Source organism: Scylla paramamosain, chromosome 2 (assembly GCF_035594125.1).
Source record: "Scylla paramamosain isolate STU-SP2022 chromosome 2, ASM3559412v1, whole genome shotgun sequence".
NCBI classification, from domain to species: domain Eukaryota; kingdom Metazoa; phylum Arthropoda; class Malacostraca; order Decapoda; family Portunidae; genus Scylla; species Scylla paramamosain.
Window position 1 is genome coordinate 13,607,501 of NC_087152.1, and position 22,367 is coordinate 13,629,867.

Sequence of the window (22,367 nt, forward strand, 5' to 3'; positions counted from 1 at the left end):
ACTGTGGAGAAGAGAAACAAAAAGGTGGAAGAATACAGAAGGATTACAAGAAGGATGGCAAGAAATGACAGCCAAAGTAGTTAAAAAACAAGATAGAGGATAGTGGCGACTAGAAATGGAGGAATGGCAAGGAAGTAAATAGCAAAAAGATGGTATAGAAACAAAAAGATAGAAAAAGAGTGATATCAAGGTGACTGGGCAGGAAAATTACTGTTTAAGACAAAAAAGTGGGGCGATAGAATTAAATAGTAGAAACAGAGACATACTAGAACAACAATGCAAGTTATGTAGGGAAAAAAGAGAAACAATCGAATATTTCATTATAGAGTGTGACATGTACAGCGCACAGACGAGTTGAATAGTCATTTGGCAGGAATTATAAGCCGAGAGGAATGGGAAGAGAGACAGAAGAATTAGAACAGTGCTATGACTAACAAGAGACCGAAATAGTGAGTCACATGAAAACATTTCTGACCAAGTGCTGGACAGTAAGAAATAATTATCCATGGAGATTAAGAAAGAAGAAAAAGAGAGATCTAATAAGAAGCGATTCAAAGCTTAACAGGTCCAAAGAAGAAGCGCCTCCGAAGTCAAGCTCAAGCTGAAGACAATGGTAATACAACAGCGGCCATATGGATATAAAAACGTGTTAAGTAATAGCGTATAGCAGATTTAGCATGTGACTTCGTGTCGCTTTTAAGGAACTGTGCAAGATCAAGAAGACCAAAGCTATAGTTGGCGAGACACAATATACACAGAAACGCTCAAATATGGCAGCCACACCAGTACTCAACCCTGCCAACCTACCACCAGCATTTTGATGGACTCAAGATTTACTGTTGGTGTTATTAAGTTACTATTAGCTGTGTCTGTGTGTCCAGCTGTGATTCGCCCAGTCCATACCTTGATCCAAGTCCGTGATTAGTTTTCCCTGTCCTGGGGATTCCGGTACCTGTTTTAATCCCAGTCCCAGCCCTTATTAATAACCCTGACCCAGTCCAGACCACATACCCTGTTCCATCACCTAGTTCTTGTTCTAAACCAAGTTCCACCTCCATGTCCACGATGATATAACAGTCCCAGAGGTAATCCTAGTGCCTTTATCAGTGTAGTCTCTGTCCAGTCCCGGTCCTTGCCCCTGTCTGTCCCAAACCAAGCATCAGGCCCATTTCCATTGCAAGCTTTAGTTCCACTCCAAGGTTCCAGTCCCAGTCACCTTGCCACCCAAGTTCAAGTTCCAGTCATAGTCTTTATTCCATTCCCACCAGTCCCTTGTCACCCTAGCTCCTGTCCTGCTCCCAGCCTCCCTCATAGCCTCGCCTCCCCTCACCATGATGCACGAATATGCCCGGGCCATCAAGCTTGAAGAAGCTGTTGCAGAGGACAAATCTTTCACAGTGCTCAAGTTCCGCACCCTACATGAAGTGTGCCAGTGTGTGGAGGAATACCAGCAAGACACCTGCACCCACTTCATTAAGTACAACCGTGACAAACACTTTGGGGATGAGGGTGAGTGCTATAATGTCTCATTGTTTTTTTTATTGATGGTTTGTTGTTGGTGTGTGTGTGTGTGTGTGTGTGTGTGTGTGTGTGTGTGTGTGTGTGTGTGTGTGTGTGTGTGTGTGTGTGTGATTCACCTCCAGTCATCTGCTGGTCACCCAGCCATCTGTTCCCTTACGGAAAGAGCTCAGAGCTCATTGTGACCGATCTTTGGGTAGGACTGAGACCACTGACACACCACACACTGGGACAGCGAGGTCCCAATCCCTTGGGTTACATCCTATACCCATTTGCTGCAAGGTGAAGAGGGGCTACATATTAAGAGGCTTGCCCATTTGCTTCGCTGTTGTATGTGTGTGTGTGTGTGTGTGTGTACTGCTGAATCTCAGTGTGGTTGTCATTTAAAGTTTGGTATGAAATTGAGGTAACTTCAATGTTTTCATCTGAGGGCTGGGTTAGGTTAGGCTTTATTAATTTAACTGCCAAATGGTTTGTTGTGCATATCATGATGTGAAAAGTGTCACATTTTATTGAAAAATTAATTATTGTATTTCTGCAATCCCCAAAGTTTTTTTGGTATACTCTGGGAAATTTTGTACTTTTAATTTTTAGGTCAAAACCATTTTTGGATACGTTTTTTTGTTTTGAGTTGATAAGATGACAATTTCTCTACAGAAATATTAGGTTTCATCCATGACAGTTGGATCTGTCACTTTTATTTCCTTGCCTGAACTTACAGCCACCGCATGAGTCCCCTAATTTCCATCAGTGTTTTGTCCTCCTTGGGCATTTTATTGAAACACTAAGAAATTGATCAGAAGGCAGGATAACTTGGGTATTTGACAGGAATCAAACCTTTGGCAGGATATTCATGGAAATGCAAATCTGACACCTTTTCTGATCAGACCAAGATGATCACCTGGGTGGATTCTGGTTGGCCTTGACTGTCCTGTCACTACACTAACAAGTTTTATTTTAATGAATCTCCTAAGGTCATAACAATTGATGGTATTTTAAAACTGATTCTAGCCTCACCAAACTAAGTTAATTGTTGGGTTCACTCCTGGATTCCCTAAACATTCAAAATTTAAATATTACTGTTTAGTAGAGTGGTTTGCAAGATTGTCCCTTTCCACCAGAGGCTGGTCAATGATGTGTGTGTGAATGTATGGTGCTTTGGGATACCCATTGTGGGAATTGCTGATCAGGTGTATATATATATATATATATATATATATATATATATATATATATATATATATATATATATATATATATATATATATATATATATATATATATATATATATATATGTGTGTGTGTGTGTGTGTGTGTGTGTGTGTGTGTGTGTGTGTGTGTGTGAATAAATAGATTATTTCTAAATGTGCCAACCTGGTTTAGCCATCAGAATACTTGGAATGATGAGACCTACTTGATGAATTAAGTAAAAATTTAGTATTTGAAGGATAACATTTATCAAAATAATAATATCATTAGCAGCTATTATAGATCCATCAGAGAACAGAGGCATTTTATATCTTGCCATGCATTTAGTATTCAATAATTAGTATAATCGTCAAGCATGAAGCATATACAATATCAAATTCATAAACATGGCTAATATTCATTTAATGTGACAAATGCTCACTTTAAAAACACAATTAGCATTACATCAATTCACACAGGTAATTTGATATTTCATAATCGAGTTAAAGTGGACCCTACACGATCAATATTATTGACACAATATATTGACTCATTTTTATTGTGCAATAAAATATCAAATTTTTTGATGTCTTCAATGTATTGTGTCATTCTTCAATACTGCCCCCTTCACTGTCAGTAATATTGTACAGTATGGAATATTGCGCAATAATATTGATCGTGTAGGGTCAGCTTAATCTTCATACACCATACAAACCCCATACTTTGCAAATCAAAACAACATGCACTAAATTCCCTACAATTATTCTTTTTCCTTCTCTTCATAAGGTACTTGATATTTAAGCTGCATTACACTTTTAAGTTCAACTTACTTAAGTTATTCTGCCCATCTCAGCCCCTCTCTGGTAAGGCCTTCTGGAACCTCTACCTCTATTTGCTACCTCAGTCATTCTACTCATATACACTTTGTTTGGAATGCATATTTTCTTCAGAAAATTATCTTTATTTTTCACAACATTTTACATATCCATCATTCACATTTCCAATTCATGCATAGGACTAGCCCACAGGTTTGGTACTCATACAGGGGACGAGTTAGAGTATAGGGGCAAAATCAAGGTTGAGCTTAAGTTGGCAATGGTATTTTTCTATAGATTAACCTGTCTCCCTTTTGGTGCCTCAATTACTTCTTGGTCAACTTTCCCTTCTCAATTGTTTTCTCTGCCTTATCCTCTACATCATCCCTGATAATCACTTTTTGTCCCAGGCTGCTTCCATCCAGGTGGTTCTTGGCCTTCCTCCCATTGTTGTGTTCTGTGTCCATATTTGTTGTTCCAATTTAATCTCCCAGGGTTCCTTCATCCATGACATCCTGAGTGACTTACCTTTCCATTGGGGTGACCAACTTGTTTCCTTCCTATTTTATGTGTCTTTTCCATTTCTTCTTTCTGCATACTTATTATGTCTTCCTTTCTTCTTTTCATATTCCATCTTACTTATTGTAGTATATAATGTAGTACTTAATTTAGTGTATAGTCACCACATGATGATCTTATCCTACAGGAGTGATTTAAGGGCAAGATTTTAAATTAAATATATACAATAAGAAAAAACATACCTGCCCGTTGAAAATGGATGAAATTGCTTTTGATGTAAAATTAGTAGGATACAAAAATGTAAGTTTTGTTTAGTTCATAAAGAAATGTGCTTGTTCTTGATATTGTTTGTTGAAAATCACAAAATTGCATAATTACTTCATCTATATAACCATGAGATTGTATCCCAGACTCCTTTATGTCAACAGCGTATGTCCCAAACATAGAGCGAGGGAGAATCCACTACTGGTCAAATACGGGCAAATGTGGGGTGCCAATTGAGTATGATGGAGTGCCATTCATGCATGTGGGCCGCTGGGTCCTCATGTGCCATCAGGGCCAAGACACCAATAAAGGTCACAAGGAGAAGTACCAGATACGCAAGCTGAGGGAACAGCAGGTAAGTTCAGTGTTGGGTCGAGCAAAGAAATAGGATGATGAAACATCAGTAACAAATGAATAACATAAGTTTGCAGTCTTCATAAATTTTCTTGGCTTCTTTTATGCATTAATTTGAGATAAATGATCTGATGTAAAGTTTTCTTATGCCCTGTTCATTGTTTTGTGATCTTTCTCAGAATGGTAAAATAAAAACTAGCCATTGTTCAGTCAACTGTCTTTCATTGTGCTCTGTCAATAAGAATAAAGGTGGGGCACAGGAAACACAAAGCAAGTAGAGTTGTTTCCAATGTTTGAATGCATCTGCATCTGGAGATATGGAGGTGCGTGTCCTTGTTGAGATATTATACCTTCAGAATATTTTGATTGCAGGTTTAATATGTTCAACAGTAAAAATTTTCAGTCTTCCTCTTCCCAGTTTTGTTGTATTTGATAAGTACTACATTAATGTATCTATATTTTATCATCTACCATTAATCCATATACTCTGGGATAAGACATTAAAAATTGTATGCTATTGCAGGAGAGTGGTGTGAAGCCAAAGTCCAGAAACAGGGCCCAGGTGACCAAGAAAGTAAACTGTCCAGCAGAAATTTATATCACTCACATCATGAAGTTCCCACAACACAAGGTAAGTTCTTTCAACCTATCACATTATCACATTATGAATTTAATGAAGTGGACATGATGTACAGAGAAGGTGGGAGTATTGAAGGACAGGGATAAGATTGTTTAGAAATAGCCAAGTGCTGAGTAATAATGCCGAGTAAGAGTAGCCTTAGTTATAATCCTCACTAAAAACATGCGCTGAGAGAGAACTAAGGATAAACTAAAATCTGGTTTAAAATGTCAAAACACACTTTTAGCTATTACAGTGTCCTCCCTTGCCCTCCTTTCCACACATTAGTTCCACCCCTCTCTCTTCTTTCTTTGCAGATGCCAAATGCTCTGTTGGCTATCAACTCACTGCCAACTGATCACATGAGAAAACTGGCCAAGCGGAAGATAGTGAGCAGCTATAAGCGCTATTCATCGAGGTTTGTTCGTGAGTCTTGGTACTATGTGAGACTGCCGCACCCCAGCACCCATTATGGACACCCTGTGCTAGGCCAGGTAAGTCTATCATCTTGCTCTGTGTCTTTTTATATTGTTAGGTTATTCTCTCTCTCTCTCTCTCTCTCTCTCTCTCTCTCTCTCTCTCTCTCTCTCTCTCTCTCTCTCTCTCTCTCTCTCTCTCTCTCTCTCTCTCTCTCTCTCTCTCTCTCTCTCTCTCTCTCTCCCTCCCTCCCTCCCTCCCTCCCTCCCTCTCTCCCCCTCCCTCCCTCCCTTTCTCTCTCCCTTCCTCCCTCCCTCTCTCTCCCCCTCCCTCCCTCCCCTTCTCTCTCTCTCTCTCTCTCTCTCTCTCTCTCTCTCTCTCTCTCTCTCTCTCTCTCTCTCTCTCTCTCTCTCTCTCTCTCTCTCTCTCTCTCTCTCTCTCTCTCTCTCTCTCTCTCTCTCTCTCTCTCTCTCTCTCTCTCTCTCTCTCTCTCTCTCTCTCTCTCTCTCTCTCTCTCTCTCTCTCTCTCTCTCTCTCTCTCTCTCTCTCTCTCTCTCTCTCTCTCTCTCTCTCTCTCTCTCTCTCTCTCTCTCTCTCTCTCTCTCTCTCTCTCTCTCTCTCTCTCTCTCTCTCTCTCTCTCTCTCTCTCTCTCTCTCTCTCTCTCTCTCTCTCTCTCTCTCTCTCTCTCTCTCTCTCTCTCTCTCTCTCTCTCTCTCTCTCTCTCTCTCTCTCTCTCTCTCTCTCTCTCTCTCTCTCTCTCTCTCTCTCTCTCTCTCTCTCTCTCTCTCTCTCTCTCTCTCTCTCTCTCTCTCTCTCTCTCTCTCTCTCTCTCTCTCTCTCTCTCTCTCTCTCTCTCTCTCTCTCTCTCTCTCTCTCTCTCTCTCTCTCTCTCTCTCTCTCTCTCTCTCTCTCTCTCTGTAGTCAGTTAATTATTGTTGTGAGTCATATCATTATATCCAATGCTATCCATCCACATCTGACACCAGTTCCAGTGAATGCCCTCAGGAGATGGCCTAGACAGAAGAGTATCCATTTCTTCAAGTCAAGGTATCCTTTCCGTACACTCTTTTCTCTTCCTTCTCTTGGATATTGAAACATCATTTTCTTACTTCACTGGAGGTCATATACTTTTGCACCCACTGTATGCACTATATGCACATAGACTCTCTTCTTTATATCACTTTCTGCCATTCTTTTAATATGATCAGATGTTTCTTTGTTGTGGTTAACCCCCTTGTTTTCTCAGTGTCACATCTCCAGTACTTGACAAACCAGTTTTTTTGTACACACTTTCATTACTTTCACCATCCATTCTTTACATACCACAGACACTTCTTTATTAAGGGAATCTCATTATGCAGTCTGGTGCTTGCATCAAAGTCTGTTGTGTGCATAATTCATGTGACTGGAGTTTGGTAGTTATGATAGCTTGTTCATGGGACTGACTGGTGCACCATAACACCAAGTAATCAACAGACTTTATGGAGGGAATGATGACAGAGGATATTTAAGTTCATTGCTAATGCCAGACTGTTATACTGAACAGACTAGTGCACCATAACACCAAGTAACTTGCATTATAGAGGGAGTGATGGCAAAATACTTATTGTTGCAGGTGAAGGAGGAACCAGTATTTGATGTCCCAGAGGATTGCACTAATGAAATATCCAGCAAAGCAGACTCCAAGAAGAGGAAACAGACCAAGGTAGTGGAAAATTTGCTGCTCCCAAGATGATGATGGCAAAATTAGAATTTTTGTATTCATTCTTTATTTGTATTTGCAGCATAGTTATTATTTTCCCATTATTTGCTTTTCTATATTGTAATTATTTATAATTCATGAGGTCTTGTGATATTTCTTTCTTCAAAATCATAAATATTTGTAACCTGGAAAACTGTAAGGCAGAATGTTTCAGAGTTTGCCAGTGAAAATAGACAACCAACATATTGTATGTAACACTCTGTGTTTGGCTTGTCACCACACATTGAATTGCCACGCTCTCCTGTCTACTACAGGGCACAAAGTTCCGCACCAAGGAGCCAGTAGACTCCCGGGTGCTGCAGAAAATGTACGAGCTAACCCGTCAGGGGGTGTCTACTGTCAAGATGATGCAGGAAGCCATTGAGGAGTTTGTACATGAGGAACTATTCCCTTGTGGAGAACCACCACCCTCCATGTACCGCAGATATAACCCCACACCTTCAGACATTCAGAATGCCATGTATAAGGTAAGGCATCTTTGGAAGATTGTATTTTGTATCCTGTGTGTAATTATTATTATATAGAAGGATACTTTTATTTGTCTCTTACTTTATGGGTTTTATTTTGTGTGTGAGGAAGACGAAAGTAGTAAAAAGTTTATCATTATGATATTGTGATTCCCATTATGATGTAAGTGTTTCCTGTAGGTGAAGCAAGAGATGAGACTAGAGGGGAAGAGTATTCTTCAATATCGGTGTGCAGCACTGGTGAGGGAGATTACAGAAATGGTGGTGCAGACAGACAGTGAAGAATACCTTAACCAACTGGAAGAGCAGCTCAGGCATATATATAATGCTGTGAGAAACACTGTGCCTGTGCCAGAGGTTCAGTTTGGGTAAGTTATTATTTTGAACCCCTAATTGTATTGTGAAAATAATTTTGTCTTAGTTGTAAGCCAAGTTTGACAGCTAGGTTAGTTAATTGATTAAAGAAGGTTAATACGAATAGAAAATTTACAGTGGAGTGATGCATTAGCTCTTCTCTCACTGTCATACACAGATCACAGTAATAGCTTGTTTTTTATACTTCTGTTAAAATTGTTTAAGATTTTTTAAATTTAGTGATAGGTTATTTGTTTCAATATAGAATATAGTTTATGTGCATGCTGGTTCTTGTATTGACAGAAGTGAGCAAGATGGGGAGCGAAGTAAACGTGCACTGGCAGAAGAGTCTGGGCCAGGCAGTGAGGCGGGACACAAGTCCAAGCGTAGCCGCAGACAGAAACACAATGAGCACCAAGCAGAATCCACTACTGCTGCCTACCACCTTAGTTTGGAGAACCAGTGCAAGGAAAGCGTGAGTATTATTTATCCCCATTTGAATTTCCTATACTCTACAGCCCCTGTATCCATGAGAGGAAAGCAGCTTACTCTATGTTCCTCTGGACTGACATTGAGTCTCTCTAACAATTGCTTGCATATTCTTTTTTATCATAGTACATATGTATTTAGCATGGTGTGTGAACTTTGCATTTTCAGCTACCCTTGGAGGATTGCTAAACCAAATGGCTGTGAAGGCAGGGACCCTAGTGTACTTATAAAAAAAAATGCTAATGTGGATTTATTTAAATTAGTCAGTATTCCTCAGTATGTATTTTCATCTTTTTATTTTATATACAGTATGCATTTTTCTTTTTTTAGTTATCTTGAAAATCTACTAATTTGTTTTTAAGTCTTTCTGTTCACTCCTGGTAAAATATCAGTATATATCAACATATATACTTTAGTATAATTTTTCCTTGGTAAGAAATGGACTGCCATTGTATTTGATTCCACAAATCTTAGTAATGGCACATTCCCAGGTAAAACAAAGCTACAACAGAGTTCAATTCTTACAAATGAGTTACTGTGAATGCAACAAAATTTTGTGTGGTATATAGTGGTTATATAGTAATACCAGCTTACTTTGCATATGTCTCCTAGAAGCCTATTTAAGTTTCTATATTGTAGAATAGCCTGTTAAGTGAAAAGTGAACAATACAATGATAGCTTAATGACTTTATTAGGAGGAGCAGATGGTGCTGGATGGGGAGTTGGAACAACACCAGGTCCATGAGATAATCCAGCAGGAAGATGGCACCATCATGGAAGTGTACTACTACCAGCCACAGGATGAAATGTATGGCCCAGACCACAGCTACCATGACACCATCATCATCCAGCCAGAGAACATGAAGACTGAACCAGTGGATGATTGTTTCTAAGCCTGGCTAACTCACATTTTTTGTCTGTCTTCACCAAAGAGCAAGGTTATTTTACTGTAGTCAGTAATATTCCATAAAATAATTGCCTTACTGCTGTTTACGTATATTAAGGCGTTTTCCATCACCAAAAACTGGATATATTTTTAATGATGTGGATTGCTCACCTGTGTGATTTCACATAATAACTACAATATATATGCAGCTGAATTTTTTTTCCCTCCTAGAATGATTGTTGCAGAATATTTTGAAAGTATAACAATTTTTAACATTCTGATAAAGATTTAAAGACTGTATAATAGTCTAATTCCTGAAGTTGGTAATGGTTCCTGTTGTATTAGGCTAAAGTAGACAAATATGAATATTTTTTGTACTGCACATGTAGGGATCGACTGATTGTTTGCTAGCATTCACTCATATGCCTGCCATTTCATACAGTGCTCTGCAGCAATTTATGATGGCTGGCTTTTTGTAAGTAGTGCTAATGAATCACACACTTAGTGAAAAGAGCTAATCATCTGTCATGCAGGCTTGTTCTACCTGTTGCTGATGGATGGCATGAAAGGCATAACATGTTAATGGGTGTTCATTGTTTCAGGTTGATGTGTTTGTCCAAGATGTCAGTATCTTTTGTTTTGACTCATTTTTTTCAGCATCTTTGGTCCAAGTTGAGTTTCAAGTGATGTGTAAAAGGGTTGTTGAACAGATCTTTATTTTTCTCTCATAATTAGTTATTTATTTGTAATTTCTGATTATTCAGGGTTATTAAGAATAATGCCCTTATGTATAGCAAGCCAGACAGATTACAAAATAGTTTATCATGCTAGAATCATTGTGACAGATGAAAGCCTTGGATGGTAACAAGGTTATGATTATTGCCATCTTAAAATTAATGAGATACTTGAAAGCCTTGGAATGATAGCCAAATCATGTTTATTATAGTTGTAAAATCATTACAGCAGTTGAAAGTTTCAGATTTTTATTTCAGATCAAATGTTCGGGAGAGATGTTTGCTTGCATATTCTAGCCACTGTTTGTTCAGTGTTCACTCACTTGCATTGCTATTGCTGTCCAAGATCTGGCCTTTGAAATAGTAAGAATTTCTTCATTTTCCTTCTTTCCTTGAAAATATTGATTTTTCTTTTTTTATAACATCCTTTGCTGGACTGTGTATGTGTGGGATGGTTTGAAGCTTCCATTGTGGTAGATCTGAGTGCTGCAGACACAATGACCTGACCTCGTGTAGTGTGAGCATAGGTGGAGCATTGAGATGACAGCTGCACCTTATCTGACTGGCTGTCCCTGGCAACACTTAATCATGCGTTATGTGTTATACCAAGTTCTTTGTATTCACCAACAAGAATACATTATTATAAAAAAATGGATAGTTGAAATATAAGGATACAGATTATTTTGACATGATTTACAGATGGAAAAAAACAACAACCTGCTGAGAGAGAGGAGATGGTTCGGCAGAGGTGGCTACAGACACCTGGAAGATTAGATTTCACATGTGCCAGTTTAGATTTGCTGGACCATAAGGAGTACATGTGTAAAAGAGGATGGTAGTAGATGCACAGTGCTTATACAAGCAAGAAGGAATGTTTGGAGAGTGAGAGGTGAAAGGTCTTCAGCTGTGGCCATCTCCTTAGGAGGCCCTCCTGGGGGAGGCAAGGGAACAGAATAATAGATTCTCATTCCTTATCCTTTATTCTTTATCTTTTTTTTTTTTTTTACAGTCCAGATCATTGAGACATTCTTTTGTAAGTTCTAATTGTTGTACTTGTTACTTTATACATTGTACAATTGAAACAATATCTGTATATCAGGTTGACATTATCACAAAGCAGGTAACCAAAGCCACACACCCTTATACATGAGCACAAATTCCCTAATACAAAATTGAAAAGCATCTGTAGCCTTTGAGCCTGTGTAATTAGGGAGGACAGACCCTTGCTGAACAACCATCATCAGATGCATAAACATATAATGTTAAAAAGATATATCATTGACATCTCACCTTGTATTATCCATTCCTCCATCCCTACTCATGGGCTGCATCTGTCAGGTTAGTAGTTGTGATGATTCTAGTGATGTTGATATTTTAGTGATTTATGGATCCTTACCTTATGTATTTTTTCACACACATAACCATCCCTTTATTCCATTGTCATACCTCTATGTGACCTTTGATGTCTAGTTCTTTTGCATCTTATTGATCTCTATCCTATGCCAATAAACTAAAGCCACATTTTTCAGGTTCAGATGATTGGGAGTCTTGCTTTTTCAATGACATTTCCTATTGTTTGATCATATTCTTTTATATGCAATATTTTTCATAATGTATCATGAGCATTTTGTTTGATTTATATGATCACCTATGCTCCTTTGTTCATGATCTACAGTAGGAGTTATAAAGTTTGAACATTAAGTTTCATGCACCAGTAGTTACAATAATACATACATTCTTGGCCAATTTGATCTCTCTCTGCAATGGCTGGGATCTAGTAAAAAGGTAGTTCACCTATAAAAGAGATACAGCAAGGTCTGGTATAAAGATGGATGGTAATTCCAGCATGTGGAGGATTGTAGTTTAGAAAATTATTCAAAGCAAATTGAAAACCACATGCATCAGATGAAATTATGTTAAATGAAGTAAAAGAACAAGGTAAAGATTAGTTTTGGAAGATATCTCTTCAGTTAACTTTTAAGAAATAGCATACAGGTTATTACTTCATGGTTAATTTTCATGAAGTAACCGAGTCATTGTCAAAGTGAAAATGATGAAAGATTATAATTCTTATATGCTTGATGGCATCAACCTATTAACTTTCAGTTTATAAGTACAGCCAAAATTTGCCATTTTTCCTAAGCACATGGAAATCATCAGTAGGTGTACTGACAAAAGTATAGTTGGAAAAGCAAAGATGTAAATGCATTACAATTTTATTACAAGCTTCTATTTCATTTTCCAATGTTAAAGCCATTATCACATTCTGCCAACTCCAAAGTCACTTCTCACTTCTTTAGGCAGAATCCATCTGAAAAAAATAAAAAATAAAAAAAAAATAAAAATTTCCTAATTTTTTGTTCTATGTGAGAGGCTGTGGTGAATGACTACGGTTTATAAACATAATGGAGGTCTGTGGGCTGTTGGAAGGGAGAGAAAGATATAGAGAGCATAGCTGTTGTGATACTGACACTCACCTGTCAGCTATAGTTCATTTTACTTCATGCCATTTTTATTCAGAGTCAGAATCAAGGGAATGGTCCTCTTCTTCAATCTCTGGCATAGGGAAACGCAAGAGAGCAGCCACCCCAGTCATCTGGTCCAACTCTGAGGAAATATCCAAAGTTGATCATGCATAAGCACTGGAATTGTTTGACAAAATTCTGATATTAACATTTAGCCAACAATTACTGGTAACACTTACGTTCTCCAGACACATGTAAGCTGGAGAATATCCTGACTTCACCTCCATTTTCCTTCACACTATCCACAAGCCGTACATAACGTTGCCTCTCAGCTAAATCTTTGGACCTGGAAAAAAATTGACAATGCCATTTCAAAACAAAAAGCCAAGTAATTTTTTTTACTGCAAACAGTATGAGGTTACATGAAAAATTAATCTCGACACAGATACAATCATCCCTTACAATATCACTAAGCTAATCTGCCATTTCTTTCAAGTACAGTTCAGTCAAAACTCCTACCCTGACACCTAAACTATTTGAGGCTCTATGCCACAGATGTGCCTACGTACATGCACATTTGAAAGGAATGAAATGTGCAAGGTTATGTATAGGGACAGGAACATGTGAGATTTAATACTGTCACCCTCCTGAGGCAATTCAGATGAACACAACACAACATAAATATAGAGCATAAGAAGGAAAACACTGATGAAAGCACTAAGATAACAAAAATGAGGGGTTTTCAAATGCAAAAAACCATTGCCTTATTATTTTTCATCTGTACCATCTGGATAAAATGAATGATAAGGAAGAATAAGGTGTTGCATGAATGATAAAAAAGAGAAGAGATCAATCAAAGGGAATTTTGTATAATAAGTGAGAAAATAATTGGTGATGAAATCCAAATATATTAAGTGCCACACAGCATAGGTCAGAGGTCATATAGTGTTATGTTGCATAGTAATGCTGATGAGGATACCACTCGGATCAAAGCAATATTGTATGTGGGAGTTGAAGTAACAACCTTTCAGGTTCAAGTCCAACATCCTACTTGCACCTTTTGGAAATAGGAGAGAATGTAATAGAGAACTTCAAGGAAACAATTTGGTCAACTTGAAATTAATCCAAAAAGAAGGTAGCATGATGGGGTTGTCATGCTGAATGTACTGTATTCAGCTGAAGCATGGAATATAGGAGCAGAAAAGAGGAGATAGTGTGTGAAGGGAAGATTGAATGACAATTCAACATCTGGAAGCTACTGTGAAGGGAAAGATGTAAAGCCTTACCTGAATAGAGTATCTGAAACTAATAAGGTCTCTATGGCTTGGCTGTCATTAGCACGCTCAACGTGTTTGATGCCATAGTAAGCTCGGTCAGGATCAGAAGCCAGTAATGACATAAACTGTTGTAGTGCCTTGGTTTCACCAGCAGCCTTGGTGTCTGACAGCCTCATTGCTACAGCAGGGTCCTCCAGCACCTCTGAGGAAGATTTCAGTCATGCACAATTATTTGAGCCTAAATATTCAAGAATTAGGTCGTCTGATGAGATCTGATATTCACGTATAATCTAGTAAATGACACATGATCCTCAACTTAACCCTGTTTTCCATACTGAATGTAGTCTTGTTATGCAACTGGCCATATCCCATTAAGAGGGCTGCATCTCAGAAAAAGCAGTCTAAGATTCTGGATGCATCACTGAAATAATCCAGCATACTACTCAAAATTTTTTTTAAAGAGTAATCAGAGTTATGAAACACATACTACCATGCTATTATTTTAACTGATACAACCTAATATCATGATAAAACATAGCAGTGATTAGAAAAATATAGCCAGTTACCTCTAAGGGAATGTTTGAAGCCACTGGAGGAATGCACAAGGACAAATTTACTTTTGTTTTCCAGCAGTAGTTTGTTGTCAGTCTGAACAGCATTCTGCAAAAGATGAATTACTGCTGCTTAATGCATTGCAACTACACGTATCACATCCAAACGCATTGAATTACATCTCATCACAATCACCCATTTTCTGTACGAAACAGTGAAGAGGTGTAAAGCATATCAGTATACAAAGCATACCCTGGCACATCCAGTAATAATTTCACACTTACAGTAAGACAGGTTCTCTAGCCTTGTTTCTGCCAATGTGGGACTTTAAACTGAAGTTCCAATTACAAGATGAGTGTTTGCCCACTCACATTATAAGATGCATTATGAGTCCTTCAAAATGGTAGAGTATTTCATAGCTTATAAGATGCACTTTTCCTCCCCAAAAATGTCACTGAAAATCAGAATACATCTTATAAGACCAATCATCCTTGCAAATAGGTAAACTGTACAAAATATACATTGTCCCTAATTCAAAAGTTCTGCAGTGAAATTAAATTTGCAGCTGTATCATAAGAACTAGCTGAAATTTTTGAAGAAAATAAAATTATTCAAAAACATTATTTTTTGCAGTACATTTGTGTTACACAAATTTTATTTTGAGGGAAGATATTTATGTATCAGAAAATTAACTCTTTCTGTGGAAAACTACAAGGATTTTGCTTCTTTTAGTATATTTGTATAAAAAAAAGATTAATAACCTTTTCATTGGCAAGTAGTTGAAAGAAAAGACTCACTGCTTATATGATGCGTCCCATGCCAGAAGGGCGTAACCCAAAATTTAGCGGTTTTTAGTTAGTGCTTTTTTAGTTAGTTAGGCACCAGAGGCCACTATCATCCATGTGGTGGAGGTTTTCAGGCAGAAACTGGCTCTGCGTCAGTGGTATAAAGGCTCAAAATCACGTGTTCTCTCCTGTTTCAAGCTATAGGGTTAGATATTGTGTGGGGACCCAGAAGGGCATATGATTGAGCCAATGGGAGAGCTGGCTTGGTACACAGCCACATGGCAGCCAACCTGTACACTTGGCAGCATATGGGTGCCACATAGTTGTCTCTAACTCATGTAAGATGGTACACCAAGTGTTTTCCTCTTTTTCAACCAATATGTGAGGATTAAATAGACAATCATGACTTCTTGTAACACTAGTGTGGAGTGTGAGGCTCAAACAAGGAAGCCTGAACAGTGGAAAAAGTCTGTAGAGAAGAAGAAAAGACAAAGAGGGGAGAAGTATGCAAGTCGCATAAGTTGGAAGTTGCAGCTCGCACTGGTGGTCAACCTTGTTCATGTAAAAAACAGTGCTATCAACTGATTGGTAAGAATACTCATGCTATGATAATTAACTAACCTAAAATATGTGTGTCTATAGGTATTTTCAGGTCTTCAAACATAAAATATATATTTTCCAATTTCATAAATTTTGAAAAAATCAAAATATCTACCAAACAGGCTGATATTTACACATAGTCTTATATTATTATTGTATATTTTTAGTTTGCATATTCAAATTGTAAAATATTGCAATATTTTAGGTTTGGCTACAGAATAGGGTAAAAAAAATAATGTACTCAAATAAAATGGTAGACCTAGACTGGCTGATTACTTTGATTTTTAATAATAATGCATTTTGTACAATTTTGTACATGCAAGATATCATTACATAACTTTAAACTGCATTTACTCAAAATTTGTATTTCTGGGTTATGCCCTTTTGGCACAGGACACCTCATATGCATTCATCTTAATTTTCATAACGCTATTTAATTATTTTATTTACCTATATTTTCATCTAATGCAGCCTTGCCAAATGTATGTCAAGGGAAAGACTAGGTAAAAAATACAAGAAGGTTAGGGTCATCATCCTCCCCATTACAGGCTTTCAAAGATGACTGAATGATACAGTATGATATGTTGGGCAAACACTTCCACTTGATCACTAGAACTTCAGTTTTAAACTGCTACACTGGACAGTGAGGTCATACCTTTCTTTACATCCATACTTATTATCTACTAGAAAAGTAAAGACTACAGTATTAAGGAAGACAACTTCATTCTCTATAACTGGCTATGGGCTTTTTAGTTATGCAAATATCATTATTTTTAAAAATATACAACCATCATACAAAACATCAACTTGTAATAAACTTTTCCCTGAGAGAGAGAGAGAGAGAGAGAGAGAGAGAGAGAGAGAGAGAGAGAGAGAGAGAGAGAGAGAGAGAGAGAGAGAGAGAGAGAGAGAGAGAGAGAGAGAGAGAGAGAGAGAGAGAGAGAAACACAAACACACGCACACACGTGCACTTGCGTGTGCGCGCGCGCACACACACACACACACACACACACACACATTGTCACAAAACCTCACCTTCATCATGTGGTCAAAGAACTGGTCCTTCACAAACCCAGGAGAGGCAATGACCACTGCCTTCACCACATCAAAGTTAAGGTGTCGCAAGATGGCTGTCATTACTTGGTCATAGTACTTGGTGATTGCCTGAAACAACAGGCTAGTCAGTGTCTAAAACATGTCCAAGAATGTCTGAGCAGATGATTGGTATCTACTGGCAGCAGCTAATAATGACTAAGTGAAAATTAACATTTGCCAATGCCAACAACAATGGACATGTTGCAGGCTGAGGATTAGTTGAAAAAGTAAAAATGGCCAACCTAAGATGAGAATCATATACACCAAATTGTCTAAACTGGATACAAAAAGGCTGATCATCAAAATTAATTTTCACCATACAAGGCCACCAAGAGTCCTTTGGTGAAATAACTTTGCTAACAATATATTAATAAAATGCAAAGTCATCAACTATCAATACATCACATTTGAAATCATAGAGCATTTATGTTCATAATCCTGAAGTGCTTGAAGTGTTCTATCTAATACAGCAGTTTCATTAATGAATCTCTCTATATTCAGTGGGTGGCAAGAACACTATGAAGACCCATAATACAGTCAACATTTATGCACTATTTATGAGACTGACCTTTTTCCTCTGAGTATCATCAGCCTTTCCTTTCTTGGGTATGTTGTAGACAATCTTGGCTCGGTCCACAGTCATGGCAGAGGTGATGAGGCATACAAAGGCAAGTCCTTCCTGCATCACCACTGCTGCCAAGTCTGCATGCTGTGAATATGTTCTGGTTGTTAAACGTTTCCCTTAACAGATAACATACTTATATCACTTCATTATTCAAAGAGAGGTTCATCAGTGAACAAAATACAAAATACAAAATTTAGTTCTAATATAAATAAAATTAGTTTAATAAATTCCAACAAGCAGAAATATGAAGAAATTAATCTGAATTTCCTGCCACTGTTTGCACCCATCACCACATTTTTGTTGTGGTGCTACAGAGATACTGGTTTGCCATTTAATTCTAGTCACTAAACACACCTCAAGACTAAACTCTTTCTTAAAAAAAACAGTTGTCTTTTATTACAGATTCAGGGTGAGAGGAGGTGGTGCAGTTAATGGACAGGCCATGTGCACAAGACTACTTACAGCAGCTGGGTCACAAGCAGTCTCCACACGCTCAATGGTAACAGAGTCCCACTGCTCCTTAAAGATGGTAAACTTGCGGTTGAGTTCCAGGTCAACGGTGTGGTATGCACCCATCTTGATGTACTGGTTCTCCTCCACATTCCTGCCTTTCACCCTGGAATACTTTTCACATCAGCAAAACTCACAATCTACCAATGATATGAATATGCACCAGAATTTTTATCCTTAATGAAGCTAATACTCAGAGGCCTCTGGATCTTATGATATGTAAAAAAAAAATAAATAAATAAAATAAATAAATAAATAAATAATAATAATAATAATAATAATAATAATAAAATAAATAAATAAATAAATAGATAAAAAAGAATAAATAAATAAAAAGGTTGCAGCAGCCAACAATACAGATCTTTTATTAAATTAAGGAAATGGCACCATACGGATTATATCTAACAGACTTTGTAGGATATGACATTGACAACCACACACTACAATGAGACATCTTGCTTTTCCTGACAGGCTGCAGCATGACAACTTGTGGGTGTTGAACTATTTACTGTCACTCATCTATATTCTCATAGCTACCAAAAACACACAACCACAACACCAAAAGTACTAGTGGCATACAATACACTGAAGACACTCATTTGTTGGAGATATTTTTTTCCAACATGCACACATTCACACACATTATGTAAATACCACAGGTCATCTGCAAACAACATTCCATTCAGCTTCCACAGTTCTACTTCAACATTGAAAGGCTTTACTTTCACTTCCCTCACTACTGTATCCCTAAACAGTGAACAACCACGGTGATTTCATACTCTCCTCAAAGCTTTCACTTACTGCCCCTATTTACTTTAACACATGCCTTTGCAAGTTTGTAAAATGTAATGCTTTCACTCTGGTTACTAACCTTTTTCCTCATCAACAGGACACCGATTATTTTATTTTGTCACTGAATGATTTTATACTCTTTTCTATCATACATGTGAATCTGCAGAAGCTACTTTTTTGTACATCCTGATATTGTGTAGGCCATTTAGTCTCATCATTTTCATATATACATTCTAAGTTAATCTTTTATGCCATAATCAACTTTCTCTCCTCCTTTTTCTCAATACTAAAGCCTGCAAGCCAGTAGGAAAAAAATAGCCCACATCCAAAAATGACAGCAAAAAATGCAACAGGACACAGTAACACCCTTTTCTATTTCTTATTTACAGGTAGCTAATAACCAGTATAAAATAATCCAAATGATTCCTTAAATGTAAAATGTACTGCAGGACATATTAGAGAGGTGGGAGGAACCCACCTGAGCATGCAAGCACCGGTATCAAAGGTGATGGCTTCCACCTGGATGGTGATGGTGGTGCGGACGCGGGAAGAGGTGGAGGAGCCTGTGACAGAAGCCTGCTGCACCTTACGGATGGTGGATGCACGCAGTCGGTCTCCCTCCATAACGATGTTATAAGTGTGCCACATGTCCTCTCCCTCATCTGGCAGCAACACCATCTTCCTGCAACAACCACAATACTTTACAGGAATGTGCAAGATACTTGCCACTGCTGCTACTACTGATTGGTATTATTCTGTACAATATGTTAATATTTGTCCCTAAAAGCAAGACTTGCACCGCATCTCAATAATAATAATTTCCTTAAAATGGAGAAGTGTACAGGAAAAGGAAACTTTCTTACAAATAACTCTCACATTCCCTCAAACCTAGAAAGATGGTGAGAAGCCTTTATATAACTGTTTTTAAACTATCCATTTTTGAAAATAAGTGGAGATAAGCATTGTCCTTTTGCATTACAAGTGATGCAGCAAACATACTGTAGTGAGGGAAAAACAGCCTAAGAAGGTGGATTACTCATCATAAGCACATCTCTCTTCTCTCATCTTTTCAAGTTTCATTGGCATTTCGTTTCATAATATTGTGCTGATGTAAGTAGAGTTGCATCCAGTACAGTATAATCAATATATTTTACTGTAAGGAAGGGGCCAGCAGCTGTGAAATGATTTACAGTGGCCAGTGTAGGAGTATGCCTTCATGGTGCAGTGACTAACATGTCTGGCTTCAAATCAGTGGGCCCCAGTTTGAACCCAGGCCAGGACATTAGCACAGAGCACACCCAGCTATCTGTCGTTCTTTCAGATTGGTCAATAGACAGCTTCTTAGGAAAATCTGAGGAAGGTAAACTGGGGAATCCTGAGAAATGTAAACCAAGTGAACCTGAATGTCAGCAGCTATGTGTCCTAGAGGATATCACCCACCACCAGCACGACAGTCAGTAGGATGATGTGCGCTGAGGCCTCACACAGGTACAGTGAATGCCCTAAGCTTAAACAATGATTGTTGCAGTGCTACATATTGCCACATCAGGCACACGCTGAAGAGCTGTCCAGCAGTGCACTATTGAATGGACCCCTAACCTAATCCTATATAACATAAAAAAAATCGCTATTATTGATTTGCTGTGGATGTAACTGGCGTTCAAAACATCCAGGATAGAGATGGACACCTAGAGGAGAGTGAGGTGCCATAAGCCTGAGTGACCTTTACTAAAATAATACCTTGACCTGAGCTTGACAAATGTTCCTCATATCGCCATGCACATATCACCACCATGTCCACCACACACTATGATGACATGGCGGGCCAAGGACAACCCGAGAGCCCCCTGTGTGAGGCAGCAACGGCAGGGGCAGCAGGGCCTGGCATGCCCTGGTGCAATACGTGCAGCAGCAACAGCACCCCACCAGCTTGCCACTCTCTCCTTACCACGCCCTCGCCTCTCAGACTCCACCCTTCACCTTCTCATTCACCTGTTGGGTAATGTACTTACCCGCGTCCATCTTTATCAATTTCTTTATGTATCAGCTTCATTTTTAATATAATGGGTTGATAAAGAACAAGTAGCGTGGAGACACATCTGGCTGACTTCGGGTGACTGACAAGACCCGTCTCCTCCCGGGAACGGTTCCTCGCCCCTGGCACGTAGAACAAACATTTATCTGTTGTTTCTAGTAATTCATGCAATATAAAGTCGTAGATTATTTTCTTTGGTAAACTGAACTTCACAAGGATTTTATTGCGTGTTTTATTTATCAGCTGATTGACTTTGACCTTAAGGAGAGTTAATATAAATAACGTATTTTCTTTTTTGACATTTTACAGTAAACTCGAGCTACAAACTCATGGACCCAGTGCGTGCTTTTTTTTTTTTCCATTCAGCCTTTCACCTCTTCTGATCCTTGGCGGATTAACTTATCGGATTATAAAAGCTTCCATGATGAAGGGCGGCAGTTGACGGAAGGAAGGTGATCAACTACGTAGAACGATTCTCACCATGTAGTTATAATGGGAGGAGTCGGCTTGACGTCACAAATGCGAAGCCAACGCTGTCGCCCCTACCCCCTTGGATTCAAAAACATTACCACCTGATCAATTAAATTATAGAGAAACGCCGGTGTACCGCTCCTCATTTCCTGTTCTCTGTTTTGTATCTATGACCATCATATCTATGACCATAAAAAAAATTTAAAAAACTGCAATAGTGGTGTTGTACCATGCCACCAGGATTTAAACGGCAAATCAGATCATAGTGTTTTTCAACATGGGGGAGGGCTTTGGTGAGAGGTGGGAAGTTGTCTTTGGGGTGAACATATGGATTAAACGAGATCATGTCCACATATACACATACATGTACGCACTGCACACACGCCCACACTTAAATCATCCAGAGAGAGAGAGAGAGAGAGAGAGAGAGAGAGAGAGAGAGAGAGAGAGAGAGAGAGAGAGAGAGAGAGCCCTGTTTATCCATTACTTTGTCCTTCCTCCTCCTCCATTCCTCATTTTGTCCTTCTCCTCTCCCTCCTCCTACTGCTATTACCACCACCCTCCACCCATCCTCCACCTCCATTCCTCCTCCTCCTCCTCCTCCCCCTCTCCCTCCATTTCTCATTTCTTCCTCCTCCTCCTACTACTACTACAACAACAGTCCACATCTTATTCCTGAAAACACCTGGAAATACCTGAAAAAAACGCTGGAAATTGAGGGAAATATTGTCGAACAGACGCGGACAGGGAAGAGAGAAGGTCTCGGTCTGGG

The 22,367-nt window shown here is 38.6% G+C and overlaps 2 protein-coding genes across 3 annotated transcripts; one reads left to right on the forward strand and one right to left on the reverse strand.

The window, feature by feature from the left end:
• The first annotated feature begins 596 nt into the window (after positions 1–596).
• On the forward strand, positions 597–9,862 carry LOC135110543 (uncharacterized). Its single transcript, XM_064022965.1, has 9 exons — positions 597–1,509; positions 4,470–4,660; positions 5,183–5,290; positions 5,596–5,772; positions 7,312–7,401; positions 7,713–7,925; positions 8,106–8,293; positions 8,583–8,754; positions 9,464–9,862. The coding sequence occupies exons 1-9, from the start codon at positions 1,332–1,334 to the stop codon at positions 9,659–9,661; spliced, it is 1,515 nt and encodes a 504-aa protein (XP_063879035.1). The 5' UTR covers positions 597–1,331; the 3' UTR covers positions 9,662–9,862.
• A 1,487-nt stretch (positions 9,863–11,349) lies between these two features.
• Positions 11,350–21,260, reverse strand: LOC135110550 (protein pelota-like). Of its 2 annotated transcripts, none has more exons than XM_064022983.1 (10): positions 21,102–21,260; positions 19,568–19,771; positions 18,250–18,403; positions 17,731–17,871; positions 17,103–17,231; positions 14,697–14,790; positions 14,140–14,332; positions 13,093–13,199; positions 12,866–12,995; positions 11,350–12,182 (listed from the first exon to the last, which is right to left on the reverse strand). In XM_064022983.1, the coding sequence occupies exons 1-9, from the start codon at positions 21,140–21,142 to the stop codon at positions 12,901–12,903; spliced, it is 1,158 nt and encodes a 385-aa protein (XP_063879053.1). In that variant the 5' UTR covers positions 21,143–21,260; the 3' UTR covers positions 11,350–12,182; positions 12,866–12,900. The 2 variants fall into 2 exon arrangements, with proteins under 2 accessions (XP_063879053.1, XP_063879045.1); XM_064022975.1 differs by lacking the exon at positions 11,350–12,182 and adding an exon at positions 12,593–12,699.
• Positions 21,261–22,367: the final 1,107 nt, after the last annotated feature.

Coding starts and splice junctions, on each gene's coding strand:
- LOC135110543 (XM_064022965.1), top strand. CDS start 1,332: ATGATGCACGAATATGCCCGGGCCATCAAGCTTGAAGAAGCTGTTGCA. Junction 7,926..8,105: donor TTCAGAATGCCATGTATAAG/GTAAGGCATCTT, acceptor TGTTTCCTGTAG/GTGAAGCAAGAGATGAGACT. Junction 8,755..9,463: donor AGAACCAGTGCAAGGAAAGC/GTGAGTATTATT, acceptor TGACTTTATTAG/GAGGAGCAGATGGTGCTGGA.
- LOC135110550 (XM_064022983.1), bottom strand. CDS start 21,142: ATGAAGCTGATACATAAAGAAATTGATAAAGATGGACGCGG. Junction 19,772..21,101: donor ATTGATAAAGATGGACGCGG/GTAAGTACATTA, acceptor TGGTTGTTGCAG/GAAGATGGTGTTGCTGCCAG. Junction 14,791..17,102: donor TCTTTGACCACATGATGAAG/GTGAGGTTTTGT, acceptor CATCTTTTGCAG/AATGCTGTTCAGACTGACAA.